Source organism: Camellia sinensis, chromosome 3 (assembly GCF_055761805.1).
Source record: "Camellia sinensis isolate YWXY chromosome 3, ASM5576180v1, whole genome shotgun sequence".
NCBI lineage: Eukaryota > Viridiplantae > Streptophyta > Magnoliopsida > Ericales > Theaceae > Camellia > Camellia sinensis.
In genome coordinates, this window is record NC_138963.1 from 169,838,301 (window position 1) to 169,861,790 (window position 23,490).

The 23,490-nt window shown below is 34.7% G+C and overlaps 3 protein-coding genes across 9 annotated transcripts; 2 read left to right on the forward strand and 1 right to left on the reverse strand.

Annotated features, from left to right (window-relative positions):
* Positions 1-250: 250 nt before the first annotated feature.
* On the reverse strand, positions 251-2,229 carry LOC114322549 (L10-interacting MYB domain-containing protein-like). The gene is made up of 2 exons (XM_028269890.2): positions 1,827-2,229; positions 251-1,100 (listed from the first exon to the last, which is right to left on the reverse strand). The coding sequence occupies exons 1-2, from the start codon at positions 2,226-2,228 to the stop codon at positions 729-731; spliced, it is 774 nt and encodes a 257-aa protein (XP_028125691.2). The 5' UTR covers position 2,229; the 3' UTR covers positions 251-728.
* Positions 2,230-4,362: 2,133 nt separating this feature from the next.
* Positions 4,363-9,055, forward strand: LOC114322514 (thioredoxin Y1, chloroplastic). Its single transcript, XM_028269848.2, has 4 exons — positions 4,363-4,664; positions 7,635-7,723; positions 8,062-8,239; positions 8,711-9,055. The coding sequence occupies exons 1-4, from the start codon at positions 4,479-4,481 to the stop codon at positions 8,774-8,776; spliced, it is 519 nt and encodes a 172-aa protein (XP_028125649.2). The 5' UTR covers positions 4,363-4,478; the 3' UTR covers positions 8,777-9,055.
* A 1,184-nt stretch (positions 9,056-10,239) lies between these two features.
* On the forward strand, positions 10,240-22,078 carry LOC114322515 (protein SET DOMAIN GROUP 41). 7 transcript variants are annotated; one of them, XM_082921370.1, is made up of 7 exons: positions 10,248-11,173; positions 11,271-11,374; positions 14,763-14,861; positions 15,707-16,773; positions 16,860-17,013; positions 20,759-20,838; positions 21,562-22,078. In XM_082921370.1, the coding sequence occupies exons 1-4, from the start codon at positions 10,387-10,389 to the stop codon at positions 16,685-16,687; spliced, it is 1,971 nt and encodes a 656-aa protein (XP_082777496.1). In that variant the 5' UTR covers positions 10,248-10,386; the 3' UTR covers positions 16,688-16,773; positions 16,860-17,013; positions 20,759-20,838; positions 21,562-22,078. The 7 variants fall into 7 exon arrangements, with proteins under 7 accessions (XP_082777497.1, XP_082777496.1, XP_082777499.1 ...); XM_082921373.1 differs by having other exon boundaries at positions 16,863-17,013; XM_082921371.1 differs by lacking the exon at positions 20,759-20,838 and having other exon boundaries at positions 10,240-11,173.
* Positions 22,079-23,490: the final 1,412 nt, after the last annotated feature.

Consider the following 23,490-nt stretch of genomic DNA (forward strand, 5'->3'; position numbering starts at 1 on the left):
AATGGAATAAAAGCAAGATCTTAATTGGAGAGTTGCTTATTAAAACGAACAACAGAAGAGAGAAAAAAAAGGAATACACAAACATAAATTAAAAAATGCACAAAAAAAAGGCAGTAACAAGCATATACTACAACATCAACATCATCACACAAATATTATATCAACTGATAATGTCCTAAAAATTCCACGAACAATGCCATAGTTTTTGGAAAGGAAGGATAATTGGCCAACTGTTTGTTCGAAGGGGAAGAAAAAACAAATGGCAACACACAAACATTACTAAAGAAACATTACATCAATATTCATAACCAGCCACCACCCAAACATTAATAAAGAAGCAACACACAAACATTAATAAAGAAACACAAATTATTTGCTGGACGGTCTCAGAACCAGCCACCACCCATTCCGGGGTTTGCTGCTGATGGGCCACCGATGCATTGCTCACGGGACTTCTTTGTTCGCAACCAAGCAATGACAGCCGCGTTTGTCAGAATCGACATCATTATGGCTTGATTTGCCGGGTTGTCAAGTACCGATTGAGCAAAAGGAACTAGTGGGTCTTGCGGATCCAGCCCTTCCAGCGAATACAACCTTGTCATACATTTCTCAATGAGTTGTTGTGCCGAATCTGTGTAATCATGTGAGACGCGGATTTGTCATTGTTGTAATTTCACGGAGGATGCAAGGTTTTCCATACTACTCGCCAACAGAGAAGCTCCCTCACTCTACCCTTTTTTCCGCTGTGGGTGTGTTGGGCCTGGCGATTTGCTTTTGTTCATGCCACTAATTGGTGTGTCGTCAGCATTAATTCCCGACGACGCAGCGTGCACGGTTGCCGGCGTGCCATCCTCTTGCGCAACAGTGTGGTGCACAGTGTGTTCATGCTGCGCGGCAGGCTGGAAAGGGGGCAGCCCGCTACTGTCCTCGCAGTCTTTTTCAGGCACTGGCGAAGTACCATCATCGGGTGCCACAGGTTCGAACGCTGCACCTGGTGTCCATGCATATTTTCCGGTTACCGTAGCGCCTTCGTACACCCTTCGCATGAGGTCCATGTGCTCCAACGGTTTTGTTTTGAACTTGATTGCATTCTTGTCAACCTGGGGAAAACAAAAAAAAAAACCACAGGAAGAACTTCATCTCAGATAGTGAAACTTAGAATAATGGGGAGCAAACACAGGAAGCAGATTGGCAATGGATGCAAATTGGGGTTGATAGATTAAACAAATTCTTAAGCATTGCTAAACAAATCCTGTTTTATGAAATAATCTTTATTTTTTTAATTGAATAAAGATTAGCAAAATGTATGTTTCTCTTATTTCCAGCTAAACAAATCATGTTTTATAAAATAATCTTTGTCATTCAATGCTGGAAGAAAATTGGAGGAAAACAACCAGAACTGGTGTCATAACATGTATTTGCCTTTACATGTTAAAGCAGGATGTGGATTTTTGTAGAAAAAATAAGAACACATATACTATTCTGTAGCCTATGATCGACTTCCAGAGCAGATTGGAAACCTACTGTTTGAGTGCAATCAACAGTAGGTTGCCCAAAAAATTAAGCATCGAAAATAAGCTTAAGCATTGAAAATAGGAAACCTACTGTTCTGTTACTGTAATTTGGCCAAAAAATTGAGCACCTACTGAGATAGAACAAACTAAAGTTCATAAGGGCAACTCATAAAATAGTAAAAATAGAAGCAGACATATATATACATCCACACGTAACAATAGAAATACACCCCACCAGGTCATTAAAGTTGTAATAATAACGGTTTAAGTATCCATGTAAATGGCGTAAGTAAAACTCAATGGAAATGTTACCTTTTCGTAATGCGCCCACCAGTCGTCAGATGCTTGTATCAAACCCGTGGCTTCATTGTAACTGATGCCGGTTAGCCCATGCCTGCTGTCCATCAGTTTCGACCACGACTGCCAATCCTTTTTCAGCAACACGTACTTGTTCTGCAGTTGCTTGACGTCATGCACCTTATTTGTACGGTCCAGAAAGCCCTTGCTTATAGCTCGATATCCATGCATTATCATTGTATGGAAGCTTCTCTTGAAACCAACGTCCAACTCTTTGATAACAAGTTCCAAAAAAATCCGCACCGTGTCGGAGTCCCAAGATGCTTTATGCACGTTTGCGGACTGCTGCTGCGTCTGTATACTACCGCGCTTGCGCAAAGATTTGGAAGGCGTCGACTGCGTTTGGGACTGCTCCATTTGCGTACTACAATGCAACAAAAATTATGATATACGTGGAAAAATTGAAAACATTGAAACTCATACTGCGAATAAAATAAAAAACATATAAACAACTGTGAAACAGAGCTAAATTAGCCAAAAGGGCAAAAGATTATAGTGTAATAGTTTAAACTACTATTAATTTGAGTTTTGTAGTTCAAACATCTATTTTTGTATATCCTACATTCAGTTTCATAGTTCAAACATCAATTTTTGTTAATCTAATTTTGTTAATGAAAATGAACTAATAGTTTAAATTAAAAACAAATCAACAAAAACAAAAAAATATTTTGGTTTAGAAGCTATATATATATATATTTCTTTTTTTTTTCGTGTGTAATTTCTATTTTTGTGTCTCTTACTTAGCTAAGATAGGGTAATATATTGTTGGCCATTTACTAATAAATCCTATATGTATGACTTGTAATCACATAAATACTCTTGCAATCTTATAAATTGTATTCCACATTCCAAAATTTCAAATACAATATACTCACATTTCAAAACGCAATAAGATAAATAGTTGAAGCAAAACAAAATATACCTTATTGTCATTTTCTAATAGTAACATATTTAACAAAAACTAAATAAGACAATACCATAAAGCTAGCACATGTATTCATTTAAAAAATAATACATTTGATAAAAATTTCATATGTAATGAACAAATGAATCATCTTCGCAGTTGGAATTTCTAGGAATCGTTAAAGTAACAAACGGTGTACTTTTCCAAATGTAATGACACTATAAATGTCTATAAGAAACGAACAATTCATTGGTATTGATAAGGCAAAGTTGGATTGGTCTGATTATCAAATTAACAAATTTGTGATGAAAAAAAAGTTGAACATTCATATACGTATGCTTCATAATCGAGTAAATCATACAGGTAGGGATAACAATGATGATTGTGGCAAACACACTGTTATTGAAAGACATACACCCTAGCAATGTTAGAGCATTGCCAATGATTTGCAAAAACAACTACGAAACCCATAATATGACAGTTTGGGCCAAAAAAAGTAATCCACTTGCATGCTATAATGCCAAAAGTTCCAGATCAGCATCCCAGTGGTTTCTTTCTTCCATTTCTCCCACCTGCATCCTTTCCAGCAAAACTCTATGAAATAGAAAATAATTTTTTCATAACAAAATTCAAAAATTACAACAACAATCTGTACACACACAACAATCACAACAACAACGACAATTAAGAATTTATTGCAACTTCAGATAAATTTCAAGTAATTTCTCCAAATATGCAGAAATATAATTGCAGAAAAAGAAATACTTGGAAAGCTTTTCAAGGTTTGTCATCTTCTTCCCTGAAGTTGGTCTTGTTCATCTTCAGAGAGAGATGGATCGATTGTGAACTACGAACCAAAATCGTGAGAGATGCTTAGATCGTGAAACAGATCGCCGAACCCAATTGAACATCTTACAACCAAATCTATAGATCTGGTTTGGGTTTCGGATTCATAGAGGGTTTCGGTAGAGAGAAGAAAGGGTTTCGGTGTTAGAGATAAGAGAAGAGAGGTAGAAAAGAGGAAAAGTTTTGGAACAGAATCAGAGAAAGGAGAGCGAGAGTGAGAAAATTAATTTGCGTGGAAGAGATGTTACCTTGTAGTCAGGGAGAAACGGGCCGGCGTGGTGTAGATCTGGTCGGAAGTGGTGCAGATCTGGGCGACGAATTGTCCAACAGCCGTCGGTTACTGTTAATTTGCGATCGAGTCGAGGTCGGACTTCCCCATGGCTGTTGCGGTGCTGCACGGTGAAGGCTGCGACGGATCTCCGGCAGTCGCTGGTGTGGATATCTCCGCAGACGAATTGTCCCCTTTTGTGGCTATCTCTGTAGAACTCGACTGATACAGACAAGGAGAGAGAGAGAGGAAAGGGGATCTTCAGGTAAAAGGATAATATTGTGTTGAGGAAGAAATAAAAAAATAGAAACAAAATAATATTTTTACCCTCTCTAAGTCAACACAATTTTGACCACCCAAAACATAAAAATAAAATATTTTTTAATTTTTTTAATAACTTTTTAACTTTTTATCCTTCTTGCACATTTCAAACTTGTCCTTAACATGTTATCATACCCTTGACCCACACCAAATCACAGAAATATCCGCCAATCCCATTTGTGCTTGTTACTTACACACGCCGCTGTTATCTTCTCTCTATCCATTTCTCTCCGAAGGTTTAGGAATCTGTGTCTCTCTCGGAACGTCAATGGCGATATCTGTCGCAGCGGTCACTGTTCGGCCTCTGAACTCGGACCACTCAACCAGCTTATCTTCTTCGTCTTCTTCAAAGCTGTCTTACTTGTCTTCTCTGCAATTCCCTCGGCGGCTTCGGCTCATTCGAATCGGAAACAAAGGGTTCTCCTCCTACTCGCGGCCTCGAATGCTTCCACTGGTAATAATTATCGATTTCTTGCACCAAATTTGTGATTTCTCTGAGTTTTTTTTTTTTTTTTTTTTGAATTTTCTCATTTGGAGCGTGGTGTCTTGATTTGGGAAAGACTTTAACGATTTTTTTTTTTTTGGCATAACTTCATATTCATAAATACCAAAGATGTGACGAGTCATAACTAAAATAAGGTCCTAATTGAAAAATAAAATCAGTCGTAACGAAAATGACATAAATTAGGTGTGTTCCCCTCTTGATTTTTACAACTTTTCTTCTTGGAGCTTGAGATTCTTGGATTGAGCTGTGAATAAGTATTGGATGAGTGCAAATTGATTGAGAATTTTAGAGGCTTATAATTTTGTCGGATTAATTATTGTTATCGAGATTTACATTGTTTAGTTTGTCTGAAAATTCGGTTGAGTTTCTCTAAGGGCAGTTCTATTGCTGGGGCAGAGTAAAATTTTTTTGGATGCACTGAGTGATTGTGCTCTGACCTAGCAGCAGCCACTATTGCTCTGGCAACGGGGCTGCCCTTCTCTTATTGTTGGAGTTTAGGGTTTAAGGTAATGTTGGTAGGTCAAAATTTGGGAAGGTGGGTTTCAGATGTTGACTTAGGTGGGTAGAGGAAAGTTAGGTCACATAAATCATGAAAGAGAGACACAGACAGTTGTATGTTGCCCTTAGTACTTAAATATCATTCTGTCTTATACACCCACTGTAGGATCTCTGTATACCCTTTTCACCAATTATGGCCTTACCTTGGTCAACCTTATGTTTGTCTGTGTGAAGGTGAGAACTATGCTACCTGAAACGTGGATCGTTTTGGTACGGGGAACGGGAACGGGAACAGGAATGGGTACGGGTATGCCACATGTTCTAAAATGTGGTACGATAGGGGTAGACTTGTATAAGACTTATATATATTATACTTAAGAATTTAAAGTATTTTTAGAGTAATTTTTTTTTAACTATTAGGTATCCAATAAAATGTAATATTTTCTATGAGCATTATGACCAATTTTTTGATATTTTTGTCTTGTCAAAACTTAATTCACCTTAAATTTTAATTTATTATATTTGAATTTTTACTCTTAAGATAAGATTTAAGGACATATATTGAAAAAAACTTTTGAAATTGCTTTGGATCACTAAATTTACTTTTTTAGAACGAAAGTGTACCATGTTTCGGAACAAGTGTACCAATATGTAATTCGCTAGACTATTATCGTTTTCTGGTAACATTGGGTGAGAATACATTGTTGCTGGAACTCAACATACACATTGAGTAATTGTTCTTCTAAATGCCTAGGGCAAAATAGAAAAAATCAGTCTATAGGTCTTTTGCTGCCTTCTTTTTCTTGCTATGGCATGATACCTTGTGTAAGGATTCTGTATTCAATTTCTGCAAATTTAGATATATTTAAGAATGCACAGGTCGATCAGTTGGCCTCTGGACAAGCCATTTTACACTTCAACATTTGTAAAACAAATTTTTTTTTGGTTGAGATTTTGTAGTTAAATGGCTTGTCCAGAGGCCAAGCCATGGTTTGGGATGGAATCATTTTGTTGTTTTTATCTTAAAGTCATTGTTTGCATTTTAAAGAGGAAATTGGTGCTTGGCATTTGAATGCCATGGTTTGGGATGGAATCATTTTGTTGTATTTATCTTAAAGTCATTGTTTGCATTTTAAAGAGGAAATTGGTGCTTGAATGTCTCCCTTAAGGTTGTACTTTTAGTGTCAAGCGAGTGTCTATTTTAGCAGGCAAGGATTTTGATGGTTGACAATTTGTCTGATAGAAAATGTTTTTTTTTTTTTCTCTTTCATGAAGTTGTTGGTAAAGCGAGTGCAGGGACCATAAATCATTTCCCAATTAGTTGCGTACTGCATTTTAAGTTTGTTGCTTCATTTCTCTTGGTTAGAGCAACTTTAGAATCTCCTCTATTAAAGATAGTTGGTCAAGGTGTCTGTGTTGCAATAATTGCAAGAACGATGTAGCAAGAGTGTTAGCTATTTAAGGAAGGCGAAGTTGGTTTATCTTAAATTTTACACCTTTGTCCACAGTAACTATAATAACTAGCCACTTCATCCAGGGTTTAAAATCAGCTGGCATGAATTTTGAGAGTCCAAAAATTGTCATTGCTTTTGGGCCTATTTCTGGCTGATTGAATGAAGGTAGTGTTCAATAGGTCATCTCCTCGTTGAGAATATTAGCTAATAAGGTTGAAGTGTTTTACTTTTTAGCTGTGAGTGAGTTCTCTCTAATGTCTTGTTTGGTATGAGGGAGAGAAGATTGAGGGATGGGAGGCTAGGAAGGACAGATTTATTGAGAGGAAAAGAATGGATGGAGGGTTGGAAAAAGTTACCTAGAAAAAAGGATACTAGTTTTTCTCTTTGAGCAATGGGTTCCACATACCTGAAGTTTACTAGTGTGCTAGTGCAAACTAACGCAATTGTTGTTTGAAGGGAAAAAACATTAGAGGAAAAGGTATATCCCTTTATCTCCTGCTCACTTTAGGGCAGGAAGAAAGTAGTGAGCAGGATGGAAACTCTCCCACTCTTTTATTTTCCTGTTCTGTTTTGCTGCATATAATGGGACTGGTTAAATTGGAATCTCTACTATCCAGTCATGTTTTCGTATGAAATTGCAAATATCAGATACCTTCCATTACAAATTTTATGTTGCCGATTAATTAGTTGTATTGTATGTCAATAAATAAGTTACAATTTGAAGGCATAACTTGCTTTCTATGTATACTAGTGTGAGTTTCCCATGTATACTTCTATTTTCGATTGGAATTTGGAACCATTGTTGATACAATAATGTCGTTGTTAAATTCAGCTATAGCAGGACAGTTGACTTGAAAACTGGCTTTTCTGGGACTTCATCATCATATTTGTCTTGTTTATGTATTGCTTGATTACCAGTTTCGAATTCTCATAAAATAATGGTTGATTTTTTATTTTCACCAATTAGGTTGAAGCCAAGAAGCAAACATTTTCCTCCTTTGATGATTTGCTGGCACATTCTGACAAACCTGTATTGGTTGATTTCTATGCAACTTGGTAAGTTCCTTGTACTGTGTCTATATGATCATCTACTGTCTTTAAATAGATGACTGAGGATGGTATATGATTATATTGCAGTTTTATTTAATTGTCCTAGTGATAATTATGTGCATAACCATGTCATTTGTGTACTTGTGCATCTTCTTGTTTTGTTGGCAAATGTTGCAAATCCATGGGTGTCTTGCAAGTAAACTTGACTTATTGTAGTGAGTATGTGGAGATCTCACATGGGGAACCCTTGCGGGTGTCATGTTCTAAAAAAAATTCTTCACTACTAGGCAGTATGAAGCAAAGTGAAGTGAAATTCAAAGATTCAACTTGAACTCTTGTTGCAGGTGTGGACCTTGTCAATTCATGGTTCCTGTTCTGAATGAAGTTAGTGCTTCGATGAAAGATAAGATCCAGGTGGTGAAAATTGATACTGAGAAATACCCAAGTATTGCTGATAAGTACAAAATAGAGGCATTGCCTACTTTCATCATATTTAAGGATGGAGAACCCTATGATCGCTTTGTAAGTGGAACTTCAATTCTATTTCTTTCAATTAGCAGTCTTTCATTTGTCAAGAATCTGAACTTAGATTGTACGGTATCATATTAGACTTGCTGTTTTTGTCTCACACATGCCTGGGGAAGGGAGAAATGCTGTGACATGATTTCACACTTTCTAAGTAATTGCATATTTCACCTAGAATGAGAAGATAATATTGGCATGATCCACCTTTTGGGCATTTCGGCTTGTAATGTCAACATGATTATTACTTGATTCTATTTAAAATTACTCAAATAATGCTTTGTATATCTGCAATGTTAGTGCTTTAGAACAGTAGATTTCAATAATGTTAATTGTCATTGTTGACAGTGTCAGCACCATCCTCTATTGGGGATCCTATATTTTCTAGCACTAGTTATTTTGAATTTTTTTTGGGTTCTAGATTCAAGAGTTATGCTTTCTTTGTAATCATTTCTGTTTAATAACATTCAGGAGGGGGCTTTAAATGCAAACCAGCTCATTGAACGCATTGAGTCTGCATTACAAGTTAAGCAGTAGGAAACCAATGAGGTGATGTAGCAAATTCAATTGGAGTGCCTGGCTGCTAGAAGAATGAACAGCATGTTCACTTCATTCTCTGTTGCTTCACGAAATAGTTGGCATTGTGCCTTGGAAATGTGATAGCACTTGTTCATGTTCTAATGGGTTATGTTGATCCGAGTCCAACAAATTTCAAAACAGATTTTTTTAACTGCTGCTCATTTGCATAGCCATTGAATATGATAAAATTTGAATGAGAAAGATATGATCCCCCAACATTACCATTTTATGTTGAAAGATGTTTGTTTACGGTATTCGTAGCTGCCTATCTGATAAGCACTTATCTCATTGGATTGCTTGAACTGCAACTGCATTCAACATCTTGTAGTCTGATATTAAACTTCAACTCACAGATGAGAATCCTTTGTATTGATTCAAGGCGAACTTATACTGAGGCCAAGTTTGGCTATTCTAAATAAGTACACATTTTTTATCTTTTTATCTTTTTTCCATCATATCATCTCTCTACTTTTCTGCACATCTTTTCGTAAAAAGACAAAAAGTGCACTTATTTAGGTCATTCCAAACAACTCCTGAGTCAACAAAATAGCAGTGGTAATATATTCATATAATATGTTGTTAATTTTTTTATCTGTTGATATAGATATAGATAATGTATGAAACGAAGTAACTGACTTCTGATCTTCTACATTATTCTGTACCTGAAGTACATGATTTCCGTTTCAAACAATCAAATCTTGACTCCTCTCTTACACACGGTGACACGCATACCATAAAAAAAAATGTGCCATGTAAATTATTCATCACAAGTATGATATTGAATTGAAGATTCATATATAAGGGGAAAAGAAAATGAAAGATCCTAGTCTCTCATTTTTTATTTGGATAATTTAGAAAAATAAAGATAAAAGAGTGGATCATCATCTATTATTTGTTGAATAAAAAAAAGGAACAAGGGAAGAAAATAAACTTTATAATGTGAGTAATTCATACAACAACATTTTTTATTTTATTTAAGAAAGTACTGAAATGGATTCATGTATTGGAGAAATTTCATATATTTATCTGCATTTGTCCTCTTTTCTCATCTATATCAATTTGAAAGGAGACTCTGATCCTATTTGTTTAGCTCCATAAGATGGAAGAGTTTAAGAGTATAATGAGATTAAGTGAATAGATTGTTAATATAGTGATATCATATTAGAGATATAGGATAAAGAGTGCTTATTTATACACTACCGGATTAATAATATTATAGATAATATTTAATATATAAAATTAATATTTTTTAATATCATAATTATTTTTTTATTCTAAAAAATATAATTTTTACTTAAAAATCATTTAAAAATTTATCAATTTTCTCACTCAATTTCTAATTTCAACCCTCCATAGTTTTATTGGTTTTATCACATGGGATTGCTAGTTTAAAGGGATAGTGACAAGCCTCTAACCAAGAACTCAAGTAAATCAAATCCTCTTTTTCCAAAGGGCCAAACAAAACACTGCCTTGTTTTCCATTTTATATTCTCTTCAAATCATCGGATCCAAAACGGGCTGCTTCAATCTGATATTTCTTCTAAGTTCAGTGACAGAACAAGAAAAAAATGGAGATCAGAGCGAGCGAAGACATCAGCATAGGCCAAGATCTAACCCCTCCACTGGCTCCCCTCGCTTTCTCACTCCACTCCTCCTCCCTCCTCTCTCACTGCTCCGCCTGCTTCTCTCCTCACTCTCCTCCTCCTCCCCACCTTCCATTCCCCAACCCCTCCTCCTCCTCCTCCGTCCTCTACTGCTCCCCACAATGCTCCGAGGCCGACTCCGATCTCCACCTCTCCAGCGCCGAGCACCACCTCCTCTGCTGCCACTTCCACGGCGGCTGCGACACCTCCGACCTCCGCGCCGCCCTCCGCCTCATCCGCCGCTTCGAGCTCCTCAACCTTATTTCCCGCCAAAACTACCAGTTTGAGAGAATTGGCGGTTTGATGAGCAATCGCGATAAATTGATGTCTTCCCTGAACGAAGAAGAAGACGGCGACGTTTTGGCGAGGATTAAGGATGGCGCGAAGGCCATGGCGATGGCGAGAAGGATGCGAGACGGTTTGGCTTTAGAATGCTCGGGGTTAGGGGACTGTGTATTGGAAGAGGTGGTGTTGTGTGTGGTGTTAACGAACGCCGTGGAGGTTCAGATTAGCGGAGGAGGTCCTGCCGTTGGGATTGCTGTGTACGATACGACATTTTCGTGGATCAATCACAGCTGCTCCCCCAATGCTTGTTACTGGTTTTTGCAGCAGAATGAGTGTTCCGGTGGCGCGTCACGGTCGCGCATTGTTCCTGCCAGCAGTGATGGAATTGAAGAAATGGGAAATGGTAACAAATGTGAATCAACAAAAGGTAATTCATTGTTTATATTTTTCCAAAAATGAGAAATGAGCTATTCTTTCAAATTCAGTGTAGTTCTTTTTTGTGTTTTGTGTTAATTATGATGCAGTGAGAGCTAAGGAATATGGTCCCAGAATAATTGTTGGAAGTATCAAGGCGATTAACAAGGGTGAGGAGGTATCTGTTGCTTACACTGACTTGTTGCAACCTAAGGTATTTTGGTCTTCTCCCTATTAAATTTTATACAAATGTGTAATTATTATTATTATTTTCTTTCAGTGGAATATGTTCATTTTAACTAAATGCATAACTAGATGGTCACAAATTTTGGATTCAGGTATTATTCGCTTCAGTGTAGTTTGTATTGTAACCTGGGATTGGGAAAAATTTTAAGACTTCTTTTTTGGTGAAGAAGTTTATCATATTTTAATGGTCTTGATTATTCAGAAATTTTGGGGGGAAAAATGGTGAAGTTATTTGTAACATTTGGGGGAAGTCCTGGGGTGGTTGAGAACATGAAATATGCCAGGCTTAATTTGTACTTCTCGACAGAACTTGACAATCGATCTTGAAGAAGAAGTTGAAAAACTAGGGATTTATTGTTGATTTCTTTCATATCTGTTACTGAGACATTCAGCCTTTAGGTATATTAGTAGAGGTGCACGTGCGTTGCACATGGTAAAATTTCTTATCTTTTTTTTTTTTGGTAATTAGTTTTTAGCTTTTTGTGTTTTACCTTTTTATAATAGTTGCATTGGCCAGACCATATGAGTGGGCATTGAATGTAAGATAGAAGAATACAAATTAGTATAAACATTTCACAGATTATCCTATATTTTTATATTAATGTTTAAACATTAAAATTTTGAAAGTAAATCAAAACCAATCACATAAAATAATTGTAGTTCATATCATATGGTTGGATTTATTACTATTAAATATATAATTCACCAGATTGTTTTACTTTTGTTATGTGTATGTATGTAGAAACCACTTGGTAATTAAAAAGTGGAGAAATAAAGCACCCAACTAACATTGTAATATTATTATTATTATTATTATTATTATTATTATTAAAATAGGAACTCCATAATATAGAATAAGAGCACATGCGTAATCAGATATTAAAAATTAAATAGAAAATCGAATTCAAAAAAAAAATTCAAAACAGAGTTGAAATAACAAATTTCACAATACAGAAAAATACTAAGGTAGCAAACCTACACTAGTTGACAGAAGGGCTTTCATGTTCAAATCAATTGTTTTATTATCTTTGGTTAATTTCCTTCGTAGGTCCTACAAAACAAATCAATCAGTACAAGTTTAACAATAACAGTGAAAGTTTGCAATACAATTTTGAGTATTTCAACTTGGGATATTTGAATGGACCTTTATGAAGTCAAAACTTCTTCGTAAACTATATTTTCTGTGCAATTACTTTACTTTACTGTTTTGTTTTTTTTGTTTTGGATTCCATTTTAATGAGGACTCTAGCTGTTGCCATTGAAGTTCCATGGGACAATGCAACATATACTTGCGCATGGGAGAACATGTGTTCAAGTAAATAAACTCCTACATGGGGTATAGTAAATGAATTGGAAACTGTGTACGCTTGGATTGGAAAGGATAAGACTCGTTCTCAGCTACTCAATAAGAAGGGCTATTATATATCAATGTAACAAATTAACCAAAAGAAATCAGTGAGAAGGGCTGTTCAATGATTTACTTATGTGGAGCTTCAATGCATTAAGTATGCCATTGGACCAATGTCCCTAGGTGGCTATTCTATTTCAAATTTTATCTCGAAAAGTAAGTGTATGGTGTAGATTTAAAATTAGTGAAATGTAAGTTACACCCACAATGAATGTAGTCCATTAATTAATTTATAATGTGGGAGAAGAAAATAAACTTCATTATTATTTTCTTTCAGTGTAATATGTTCATCTTTTGAAATTTTAACTAAATGCATAATTAGATGGCCACAAAATTTGGATTCAGGTATTATTTACTTCAGTGTAGTTTGTATTGTAACTCGGGATTGGGAAACATTTTAAGGCTTATTTTTTTGGTAAAGAAAATTAATAATATTTTAATGGTCTTGATTATTCGGAAATTTTGGGGGGAAAATGATGAAGTTATTTGTAATATTTGGGGGAAGTCCTGGGGTGGTTGAAAACTTGAAATATGCTGGGGTTAATTCGTAGTTCTCGACAGAACTTGACAATCAATCTTGAGGAAGAAGATGAAAAACTAGGAATTTATTGTTGATTTCTTTCGTATCTGTTACAGAGACATTGAGGTATATATGTAGAGTTGAAAACCGACTTCTAACAACTCAACTAACCCATTGATCACTTGTTCACTAACTAACTTGTAGAACAACTATCTAAATATAGATAAGCATTGGGGCTAACTACCTGACCTAATAGTTCTTCCCTTCGATAAAAGTATTTGTATAAAATTGTCAGATTCTAAATAATAAATAAATAGAGGATAATTTTCTTAGTTTGGTTAATTTAGTTTAAGATAGAATTTAAAAGAATGAAGAATTTTGTTACTTCAATCACAGAGGTTACATAATCTGACTTGCATATTATGGCTACACACAAATGTATATACATAATCCATTACGAATAAACACATGAGCTATTTGATTAGTGGATTCACAAACTAATGGTAATAGGATAATAGCAGAATGGCATTGCAACATGCATTGGAAGTCTCACACACCAATGCGGCTAGTTAAGAATGATTATGAGTATCATCATGCCATATAATGATCCATCTGATACATAGTTTTATGCATGACTTGGCTACATTCCCCACTGGTTTCCCACTGGTTATGTAAACACTGCCTTACGCGAGTGTATGCCTGTCCTTCCATGTCACATTGCCTCAATCAATATGGACAGTGAATCTTCTTATACCAGTATGAGTGGCCAGGAACCCGTGTTATTAAAGGCGATAGGCGCACTAAGGTGCCAAGGTCTCCTAGGGCCTAGGCTCAAGGCGAGGCGCAGGCTTCACCGAAGTGAGGCGCACCTTGTATGGAAAAAAATCTATAATTTAATATAAGTAAATAATTTAAGGTTCAACATAAACAAAATGAAATGTTAAACATTTAAAGTTCTTCGGAGATTAGGAATTAGGGTTAATTTTTTTTCTATCATTGATTTGGGATTGAATGCCTAATGTATTGGCATTTGTAATAAGAGTAGAGATCTTCTGTAATTTCACCATATTTAATCAATGGTTAGATTTTAAACAAAACTAATTAAAGCAATAATAAAAAAAGCCCTCAAAACACAAGCCTTAAGCCTGATTGTGCCTTGGACTAGTCAGGCGCCTTATCGAAGTCGCCTGGCCTGGAACACTACAAAGCACAAACCTTGAGTTTGGATGGGACTTGGGCCTAGGCGCACGCGTAGGCGTGCCTTTAATAACACTGCCAGGAACAAAATCAACTTTTAGAACTATTTAGAACCTTCTTATTAGACTTAATGATTTCCTAGTGCATTTTAGTTTCATATCTATCTAGGTTCAATAGTTCAATCATCCAGAATGTTTTCATATGCCAATTTTGTTTTTCTTTTTTCACCAGGCGATGAGGGAGTCAGAGTTATGGTTGAAGTATCGCTTTTCTTGTTCTTGCCAGCGATGTAATGCATGGCCCCCAACTTATGTGGATCATACTTTGCAGGTGAGAGTTCCATGAAACTAAGGGTTGGTTTGGGATGTTCTAAAAACGTGCACTTTTTGACTTATTGGCTTATATGGGTTGGGTTTGAGTTGGGTTTGATGTGATGTATTAGAGAGGTGATGTGATTTAAATAAGATGATGTGACTTAAATAGGATAGTGACTTTTTGACTTTTTGTATTATTTAGTGTACCACAAACCAAGCCTAAAATTATTGATTTAGATCCATCTTTGTGAGTCTGTGCCCCATCTTATAATTTTTTATTATTATTAATTTATTTTTCTTGTTCAATCTCTCTTTCTTCTTTTCTGACTTTGTGCCTCGTCATTTCTAGTTGACAAACATATTCTGTAGCAGCCCTTTCATTTTCTGTTTGCTTCATGACGTATTTCACTCTGAAAATTATCTAAACTATTGCAAAATTTTTACATTTCAATTGCTTTGCTAGTTTTTCATTTATTTATTTTTATTATTTTTATTATTTTATATCTTTCACCTCCAATCACTATTTTGTTCCTGCTAGTCATATCCTATAATACAATTGAATTTTCCTCTCAGAACCCAGATGGTATTGGAAATTCTTTTCTATTCAACCTAGAAAAAGTTGTTTATTTAAGTCATAACTTATGAAAAAGATTTCTTCCTTTCCTCGTCTTTATCTCTACTTTTAGTTTCTGTTTAAGTAACTTTTTCGAAACTTTTTTTAAAATGGTAGTAAGCATATCCTTTTGTGTCAATCTTTTTTCAGCTTCACATTTTCCTTTCATGTGAGGATGTAACTATTCCCAAATCCTTTAACTGAACTTTGTGAATTAGCATTAACACATTGATCGTTTTGTTGGTTAGGAAATTTCTGCTGTCAATTGCAATTGTGCCAACTTGAGTTCTGATTACAACTACTACAGATATGAGGCCATTACAAGGTTGACTGACTATGTAAATGATGCCATAACTGAATATTTGACATTTGGTAATCCCAAATCTTGCTGTGAGAAGCTTGAGAACTTGCTTACTCATGGTCTCCTTGATGGGCAGTTTGAATCAAAAGAAGAAAAATCAAAGCAACAATTTTGGTTGCATCCCCTCCACCATCTCTCTTTGAGTGCCTACACCACACTGGCATCTGCCTACAAAACCCGTGCAAGTGATTTGTTGGCAGTAGATCCTGAAATGGACAAACTTCAGCTGGAAGCTTTTGATATGAGTAGAACTAGTGCAGCATACTCCTTTTTGCTTGCAGGTGCTACCCATCATCTATTTCTGTCTGAATCTTCTCTAGTTACATCTGTTGCAAATTTCTGGACAAGTGCTGGGGAGTCCTTACTAAATGTTGCTAGAAGCTCTGTGTGGAAATTGTTAGCAAAACGGGGGTTAACTAATGCAGAGCTTCCACATTTCCCTGGTTATAAATGCTGTAACTGTGCATTGGTGAATACGTTTGAAACAAACTTTGCTTTTAATCAAGCCCGAAATGTAGTGTTTGAGGACATATCAAGGGAGTTTCTTAATTGTATCACGAGTATAACGCCGAAGGTCTGGACCTTTCTGATACAGCGGGGCTGTTACTTAAAAATAATTGAAGATCCCATTGATTTCAGATGGGTTGGGACTATGATGTCTTTCAGAATGCTGGATTGTGAATTAGGTGAGGCAGATGCAAAAAGTAGTGTTTCAGGAGGTGAAGCATGTGTATGTATAAAACCAGAAAATATAAATCTCTTTCAGCTTGGTGTCCATTGCATACTATATGGGGGTTTTTTATCGAGCATTTGTTGTGGAAAAGAATCTCATTTGGCTTGCGACGTTCAGAACCTTTCATATGGTTAAATCAAAATGATTTATTTTGTTCATCTAACAAATGAAGATGGAAACGTACATGTTTTCATGCCCTGCCCCGGTGCCCATGGCCTGAGGTGAAAACTTGGAATTCTGGTTCAATGTTCTGCTTGTTCATATCCTTTTTTGAAAAAGTAACTATTGAAATTGATTTTTGAAGCAGCAGTGGAAGAATCAATCAAGGTTTGCAAATGATGCGGAGAATGAATCTTTATTAGCGGAATTGAATCATAATTAGCAGTAGATTTGGAGGAAGAGTCTCTACTGGCTGTGGACGTGGCAATGCTATACCATCCGGGCTTGGGTTTGTATTGCAAGTAAGTTTATTTTGTTGTTTCTTTAAATATATTACCAAATAGAGATGCATCTATATTAAATTTATGCAACCGAATCAGTGCTATTTATAATGAATAGCATATACACCCATCCTGTCTGCAATTAACATCTCTTGAAGGCCATCCAGAGCTGCTGTACCCACCCAATACTAATAAGGGGTATATAATCGTATTTAACAAAAAAAAAAAAAAAAAAAACTAGGATCAAACTGATCATCCTCAATCCACTTATTATTTTGTAGCAGCCATGCATGAGGAGACGATTTCAAAAATGATGTTTTTCAAAAAAATATTTGTGAAAAGCATTTTTGCTGAAAAAATATGTTTCACCATAATTGCATGTTAAAAAGAGTAATGCTGTACTAATAAAATTTTCTTACTAAATTTATAATTTGTTGTGTCAATCGAGTTTATCCTATCATTAAATTTTAGAGGGTTCATTTCAAATATCAATACTTTGTTATTGCATGTGATATCAACTTGTAAGAAAAAATTGTCCTCTAATTTTATTTTATTTTTATATAATGTATTTGCTTACAATATAGATGGGGTGAACTAATTTAGAGAAGTCAATAATGTTATGATAACTACAATTACAAATAATCGCAGGGGGTTAGCCAAGTGGGTGTAGCGTGGGGTCTAGAGGTGTGCTCTGTGGGCATTTTGAATGGGTCACAGGTCTTTTTTTACTTCTTACTTTTCTTCCTACATTTCAGTTTTATAGTGGGAAAATAATTCTATTTTTTTGATAGTGCAAGTCTTTTGTTTGTAATATTAAAGTCTTTATTGTGTTTGGTGCAAATCTCTTTTCTGTCTGTTAGAGTTCGAAAAAAGAAAAAAAATACCATATTATAATTAGTTTGAAATTGTCTTTCTTATTAGTTGTAGTTTTTCCTTTGTTTTTTTTTAAAGGGTAAATTATATTTATACTCCTTGAGATTTACACTTAATACAGATTCCCTCTCCACATTTGAGAAATTACAACCCTCTCCCCAAGTTTTCCAATCATATTACAAGGAGCCCCTTGTCATTAAGCGACTGTTAAAAACTAAACAGCAATTGACGATGTCAGGGGGGTGCCTCAATTTACACATCACTTTTCATCTCAAGGCACACCATTACTCAAGGCACACCTTTAGTAATTTGATAAATAAGAAATTTGCTCAATATATAGCATAATCCTCCATCTTTATCCTTACTCGTACACCCCACCCACAATCCTCCATCTTTACTCTTACTCACACACCCCACTCACAATCTTCAATCTTCCATATTCTACACCTCCACTTCAAAAACACACACAACGTCCCATTTCATTCTTTGTTTCATTGTCATTCCAGAGCATCACAGTTGGAAACAACTTCATATTGGAGATACAATAGGTGGGAATTCTTATTTGGCTTAAATTTTAGGGTTTTAGTAATAAATTGGCTTGTGTAGTCAACAAGACACTCAATCCAACATTACTGCCTTCCATGGATGCACAGTTCTGGAAAAACAAAAAAAAAAGTGTTATAAGTGTTAAAAAATACAGAGTCGAGCTAAATTCAAAAGTTTGACTGTTGAAAATTGAACAAATGTTATAAGCTCGGAACTTATTAACCGAACATGTGGACTATGTTCGACACTAGAAAATCGAACAATTAGAACTTGTTTGGTTGTAGATAGTCAAACATGAGTACATTGTTCGAATCTGAATATCCAAACGAATACAAACGGTTTACCACTCAATAAGTACACGAAAATGGAAAAAAAAAAAAAATGAAAAACTAACATTTTCCTTGCTCCATTGTTCCAAACCAATATTGCCAGATGCATCAATCATTCAGTCCAATCAAAATCTTCAATAATACGTATATTTTTGGTTGTTTCTTTAAGGGTTTTTGCTTTTTGTTTTAGGGTTTTTAGGTTTTTGAGAGAGAAAATACGTAACGTTTCAGAAGAGAGGTGTGTATTGTATTTATTATTGTCTTTTATGGTAATTTTACATAAGGTGTGTATCATAGCCATTTGTCCTTTATGATCATTTTACATTAGGTTAATATTGTAATAAAAAATAAACTAATTAATGATCTGCCTTGAGATGAAACATGGTGTGTAAATAGAGGCACCCGATGTCATGGCCTCAAAATTTTTAAAAGACTATATTACCCTTATCTTTACAAACCCTCATCCTATTCTAACAACTCTGTACTTTCTTTCCTCTTTTATATTCTCCCATTATCTTCTCTCTATGCTTAACTCTCATCCATCTCCTCCCTCACAAAGCAACTACCACAAACACCAAGGTTATCTTCGGAGACTATCACCTGTCATCACCGACTACCATCTGCAACAACCACCAAGCCACAAAAGATCATTTTCGTAGCCACCGCATGCATCCGCTACCCCTATGGAGAGATCCTCCGCGGAAACCATCATCTCTGGGCCAGGCTCGTCTGTAAATGGATCATGGCTATGATCCCTTGAAACCCAAATCTCAGTCATCACCCATCTTAAAAATCTCTACACCACCACGACACCGTCTCTCCATCTTTGCTCTCATCACCATCACCATTCATTCTCTCTCTCTCTCTCTCTCTCTATATATATATATATATATATATATAATTTTGGGTTTTGATTTGAGATTTTATTTGGAGTATTTGAAAGGCATTGAAAAGTGCTTGGATTGAAACCCAGTTTGATGATATTGGATTCCACAGCATTCACTAGATAAACTCCTAATGTGTTGTTGCTGTTTTGAATTTTATTAAAGAATTCATTAATTGAGCTTCTCTAATTTTGGGTAACAACATAACACTGGTTCAACAAGCACATTGGGTCAAAAAGCATGCTCGCATGGATTGATAATAAGGCTTATGTAAAATAAATAAATAAAGAAGAATGATATTATTTAGAAATTGCTATACCTGATTTTCTTTGTTTGTGTTTTTGATTTTATTTATTTATTGTTTGATTGATCATACGGCTCAGGATTTTATATATTATTATTTGGGGGTAACTGGTGGAGGTGCATACCAAGTGTTTGAAGTAATTCCTAAAGGCAATTGTATGGATTTTTGTATTGTTTTTTGGGAGCTGAATTATATTACTATCTAGGGTTTGGCAACGAGTCGGACGAATTGTGGTGGTTGGTGGTAGGGGGTGAGGTTGTTGTAAGAGTTTAAAATATTGTAGTGATGTGTAGTGGCCAGTTGTTATGGGTTGAGAGGGTTGCAAGATTAGGTTCTTATTCACAGTAGTGGCCAGTTGTTATGGTTGAGGGGTTGCAAGATTAAATTTTTATTCATAATATTGATGATCTCTGTCAATACATCCATGAAAGCAATCTCAACATTTGTTTTACATCAGATTGTGGTGCAATACAAAGGAGATGACATGAAAGGGTAATATAGTCATTTTAATTTTCTGTTAAGATGTTAGTGGGAGCATCTGTTTACACACACCAAATACTCTCTTTGCATATCCTTCTCACTACACACACCAAAAAAATTAATTCCTAATTAGTTTACTCACTACACACACGGTTCATTCCACATCTACCCTCATACACACACACACACCCCCGACCCCAAACCCAGCTCTGCCAACAGTGCAAATACACACACCTATTGAAGCTGAAGCTACATCTTCAACCTTGAGGATATACACACCCATTGAAGCTTACCGTGTGCAAATACATTGAAGCATTCCATCACATAGAAGCTTACCGTGTGCAACCCAGGTGTGCAAATACATTGAAGCATTTCATCTACGAAGCTGCATCTCGTTGAAGCATTCCATCACATTTTCAATCCTCATTAGGTGAGTTTACTTTTGAGTGGATTGCATCCCATTAGATTCGAAACATAATCGTTATAATTTTGTAGAGTGAACCTGTTCAGTTGTGAATTGAGTGGTGTAATCCAACACAAAATCCGCGCAAACCTGACTTCCTTGAGTTGACACATATTCTTGCATGTTTTGTATAACATTACAAATTTTTTATGGCATTATAAAGATTAATTTGCAATTTGAAACTGTAAATTTGGTATGCAGTTTGCAAATTTGGAAAATAAAATGGGAAAAAAAAAATTTAGGGGTTGTTTGGCATCCCCTAAATAATCCATCTTTTTATCTTTTTATTTTTTTTCCATCACATTACCTCTCTACTTTTCTGCACATCTTTTCGTAAAAAGACAAAAAGTACACTTATTTAGATCATCCCAAACAACTCCTTACTTCATTCGGAAGTAGTTGTTCGAATTTATTTTCAAATTTCGGAAGTTGAATGTTGTAAAAGTTAACTTTGTTCGGACAACAACTTCCGAATTTAAATACTTTGTTCGGACAACAATTTTCGAAATTTATTACTTTGTTCGGACAACAACTTCTGAAAATAAATAATTATTTCGGTAGTAGATTTCTGAACCAAATAACACAATTCGACTCTGGTTATCCGAACGACGCTGGAAAAAAGAAAAAAGAAAAAGAAACTCATATTTCCTTCGCTCTGTTTCACATAAACACTTATTTGCTGATTTTCAGAAGGCAAATCTTCCATAACAATGATAAATAAGGAAGAAGCTACGAATGAGGAAGGTTGAGAAGCTACGAACTTGGACCTTAATGGAAGAAGCTGAACTTTGAGCTTAATGAGTTAGTGCTTTCACTTCTAGCTCAATGAAAGAAGCTGAACTTGGAGCTTAATGAATGAGTGCATTCACTTCTACCTCAATGGAAGAAGCTGAACTTGGAGCTTTAACGTGAAGTCTGGATGTGTGCATTGAGACTTTTGAATTGGGTAGATGTCTAAAATAGTAATTTCACTTAGGGATAAAATTGTAATAAAATTAAATATTATTAAGTGTGTTTATAGAGGGGATTAGGTGTGTGTAGATAGAAGCTCCCGATGTTAGTCAACAAATTCTGATTAGGAGAGTATTGTAATTAGAGTATTGTAATTTCTGAAATCTCAAGAGAAAGTCTGTATTAATAACAAACCTCAAGGGGTGTGGGTGTAATTTATCCTTTTTTAAATTTTATTTTATGGCATTTTCTATCGCATGTGGGCCCCATTTTCATTGTGAATAGGTGATAGAAAATGTAATAAAAAAATGGTGTCTGTAACTAGATTATTTCGATTATGCTTGAAAATGATAATAGTCAACGAGTCATATTAATTTTTTTTAATGAGAAATTGCATTGACGGTAATTTTATTTATACATAACACAAAATCTCAGTAAACATTTTTATATTTGAATAATTCATTTTTATTTATAAGTTTAGATTTGAATAGTTAATTTTTGTTTGAAAATTTATATCCAAATGACACAAATAGTGGACATTGAGATTTGATGCGGCGTGCAAACAAAATTTTCCTTACATCATCTCTTGAGATTTGAAAAAAATATAATAAATTTTATAATTTTGACATAATTACATTTGATTTCTGTAAGGTTTTAATTCGTATAAACTTAGTCCCTTTGTCATTAAAAATTTGTCAGTCATACGAATATAAAAGTGATGGCATCTTTTTTACATTAAAATATATATTTTACGTTGTTTATCTTTGTGCCTTTACATTTATATTAGTTTAATCGCTTTAGTTTTATTAAAAGAGAAGTGGGTGTAATTATGACAAAAATTACGAAATTTATTGCTTGGTTGTGTTTTTTCAAAAACACTTTTTAAAAAATTTTATTTTCTTGTTTTCCGTATTTTTTTGTTTTTACTGATTTTTTTAAATATTTTAAGCAAATTTTTTTTTTTATATTTTAGACATATCTAACATAAACATACTTAAAAACTAAAAAATTTGTGAAAAAATCTTTTAAAAATTCACTAAATACCAAAAATATAAAAAAAATACGAGAATTTCGTACGTTTTTTTGTATTTTTATGTATTTATTAAAATTTAAAATATTTTTTCACAATTTTTTTATTTTTAGATACATCTAAGTAAGGTGCATCTAAAAAAGTAAAAAAAATATTTAAAATTTTAAAAATATTCACTAAAAATAAAAAAACACGAAAACAAAAAAACTGAGTTTTTAAAAAATTTAATTCAAAAAATTCAAACCAAACTTAAATCTAAAAGAAGGTCAGTTTAATTTATCCTCGTCTTTTTTTTTTTTTTTCTTTTTCTTTTTTTAAAAAAAAATATGATATGTAACTTTTGAGTGTTTGTATAATTTCTCTTTAAATATAGTAACATAATGTAATTTTTTTTTTTTTTTTGATCAGCAAAGAAAAATTTCATTTAAACAGCATGAAATTAAAGGTACAGGAAGAAGACATGCATTGAGAGAGATTCGGAAGTATAAAAATACTCCTACTACTACTACTCGCACTCCTACAACCAACCCCTAAACCTCTCGATTTTTTTTTTTTTTTTAAAATAAAGTTAAGCAGAATTTAACTAGAAAATTAAAAATACATGAATCTTCACAAAATCCACCCACCAAAACCCCCCA

Excerpts from the sequence above, each read along its gene's own strand:
- LOC114322514 (XM_028269848.2), top strand. The coding sequence starts at position 4,479 with ATGGCGATATCTGTCGCAGCGGTCACTGTTCGGCCTCTGAACTCGGAC. Across the intron at positions 4,665-7,634 it reads GGCCTCGAATGCTTCCACTG|GTTGAAGCCAAGAAGCAAAC; the intron begins GTAATAATTATC and ends TTCACCAATTAG. Across the intron at positions 8,240-8,710 it reads GAGAACCCTATGATCGCTTT|GAGGGGGCTTTAAATGCAAA; the intron begins GTAAGTGGAACT and ends AATAACATTCAG.
- LOC114322549 (XM_028269890.2), bottom strand. The coding sequence starts at position 2,228 with ATGGAGCAGTCCCAAACGCAGTCGACGCCTTCCAAATCTTTGCGCAAG. Across the intron at positions 1,101-1,826 it reads GGTGGGCGCATTACGAAAAG|GTTGACAAGAATGCAATCAA; the intron begins GTAACATTTCCA and ends TGTTTTCCCCAG.
- LOC114322515 (XM_082921371.1), top strand. The coding sequence starts at position 10,387 with ATGGAGATCAGAGCGAGCGAAGACATCAGCATAGGCCAAGATCTAACC. Across the intron at positions 11,174-11,270 it reads CAAATGTGAATCAACAAAAG|TGAGAGCTAAGGAATATGGT; the intron begins GTAATTCATTGT and ends ATTATGATGCAG. Across the intron at positions 14,862-15,706 it reads ATGTGGATCATACTTTGCAG|GAAATTTCTGCTGTCAATTG; the intron begins GTGAGAGTTCCA and ends TTTGTTGGTTAG.